This window comes from Arachis ipaensis, chromosome B04, assembly GCF_000816755.2.
Source record: "Arachis ipaensis cultivar K30076 chromosome B04, Araip1.1, whole genome shotgun sequence".
Classification (NCBI taxonomy): Eukaryota; Viridiplantae; Streptophyta; class Magnoliopsida; order Fabales; family Fabaceae; genus Arachis; species Arachis ipaensis.
In genome coordinates, this window is record NC_029788.2 from 13,909,043 (window position 1) to 13,910,821 (window position 1,779).

The 1,779-nt window shown below is 33.6% G+C and overlaps 1 protein-coding gene across 1 annotated transcript in view; it reads right to left on the reverse strand.

Moving 5' to 3' along the window:
• Nucleotides 431–1,779, reverse strand: part of LOC110270537 (probable WRKY transcription factor 4) — a 5,018-nt gene continuing 3,669 nt past the window's right edge. The window contains exons 2-3 of the mRNA XM_021120144.1: nt 1,332–1,511; nt 431–1,235 (exon numbers count right to left, since the gene is read on the reverse strand). Of these exons, the coding sequence (XP_020975803.1) occupies nt 599–1,235; nt 1,332–1,489 (795 nt within the window). The 5' untranslated portion in view covers nt 1,490–1,511 and the 3' untranslated portion in view covers nt 431–598. The remainder of the gene's footprint in view (nt 1,236–1,331; nt 1,512–1,779) is intronic.

The following is a 1,779-nucleotide window of genomic DNA, read 5'->3' on the forward strand; positions in this document are numbered from 1 at the left end:
ATATAAAGAAAAGATAGATATAAAATAAAAAAGCTAATTATAATTATTAATGTCTCATTGTATTTTCACTTACAAAGAGTATATACTATTGCATAGATAGAAAGAAAATAAAACTTACAGAAAGTAAATTAACAAACCTACTATAATGCCTTTCTCTATAAGTAAAAAGAGGAAACTCAAGGACCCAGAGATCTTTCTAAGCAATCCACTTGGTTTGAAAACAACATCACATTTTTATACTAAAAAACTCAAATAAAACTGACAGCAATTAATGAATTAACTTGATTGTTCCCACATAAACACTAACATCACCAGAGAAAATTTCTTAAATATTCCCAAAATATAAAAAAATAAATACTATATGTTATTTATAACTTGACATTTTAGCTTTTATATAAAAAGTAAAAACTATGTGAATACTTATTTCATTGTATTTTATTTTATTAAAATAGAGGCTAAAATGTCAAATTATGTATATCAACATAGCAAACTATTTTATTTATTCTTCTTTATTTTGAGAATATCTGAGAATTACTCATTATAATTTCTTCACCTGCAGAAAGCTTGATTGATGATAATGACGACGATGAGATGCTATTCATGAGAAATTAACAATATCTTCAAGCAGCCCAGTACCAGTACTCTTGTTCCTAAACAAATCCTCGGCACCACCATTTGAAGATCCAGCACCAAAACAATCTTGACGATGATTGTTACCATCATGATGAACATTCATCAGTGATGATTGGTAATGACCATTATTAATAATAGTCATGGGAGTAAAATTATTCAAGGAAGTCTGTGGAGCACTTAACATGAAGTTCTGTAATATTATTGGTGTAATTGCTTGTTCTACATTCTGCATGTGTTTATTATAATTAAATTCATTTTCACCTGCCACGATGCGCAGCGAGCCACCGTCATTAACACCGCTACCACCACTGACAGTTCCAAGATGAACACTAGTAATAGCGTTATTAGCACGATTTTGTTCCCCTGCACCTGCAACTGCGACTGCACCTTTACATCGACAGCTACAGCTGCATCTGTCAGGTTTGGGGCCAGTGGTGCAGTTGTTGTAGAGGTGGAAGGACTTGGACGGAGTAGGGGGGATCGGTGGCAAACCATGAAGGTGTAGACCCTCATAGGTGGTTAATACATGGGTGGGATCATCTAACCACCGCTCCACTCTCTTCTTCACATTGCAACCAATTGCTGTGCAACGATAGTAGTTCCTGCAAAAGAAGAGATAAAATTATTCATGTTTTTATTTAATATTTTAAATCACCATCGCAGCTTTGGCTACTGTGGTACTATGTTTATATTATCACCTTGGGTAAGGGCTGTTTCTCACGGTTTTTCGACCGTACTTGCGCCATTTATAGCCATCTTCAAGGTTGTCTGATTCACTCTCCGTCAAGAAAGCCAATTTTGGAATATTATTTTCACTCCTTCTATTTAGCCTCATGGTTGCTGCAATCGATGTCATTGTAGATGGTTTCAGTTTCAGCCTAAAGAAACAGAGAAAAAGAAAGAGATATTAGTGCAGAAATTCCCGTATTCTGTGTTTCTATTTCTCATTCTTCACGCACCGCATGCACCCTTTCTGTAATTGACTAATTGTCTTAGTGTTCCTGTTTTGTTCTTTTTTATTATTTGATTTTCTTAAATAAATATTTGTTATAATAATAAATAAAAGTGGTGAGAAAATTCCAAATAAAAATTAAACCACAACTGAACAAAATAGACCAGTAAAACAAGTAAATGAGAAAATAATGA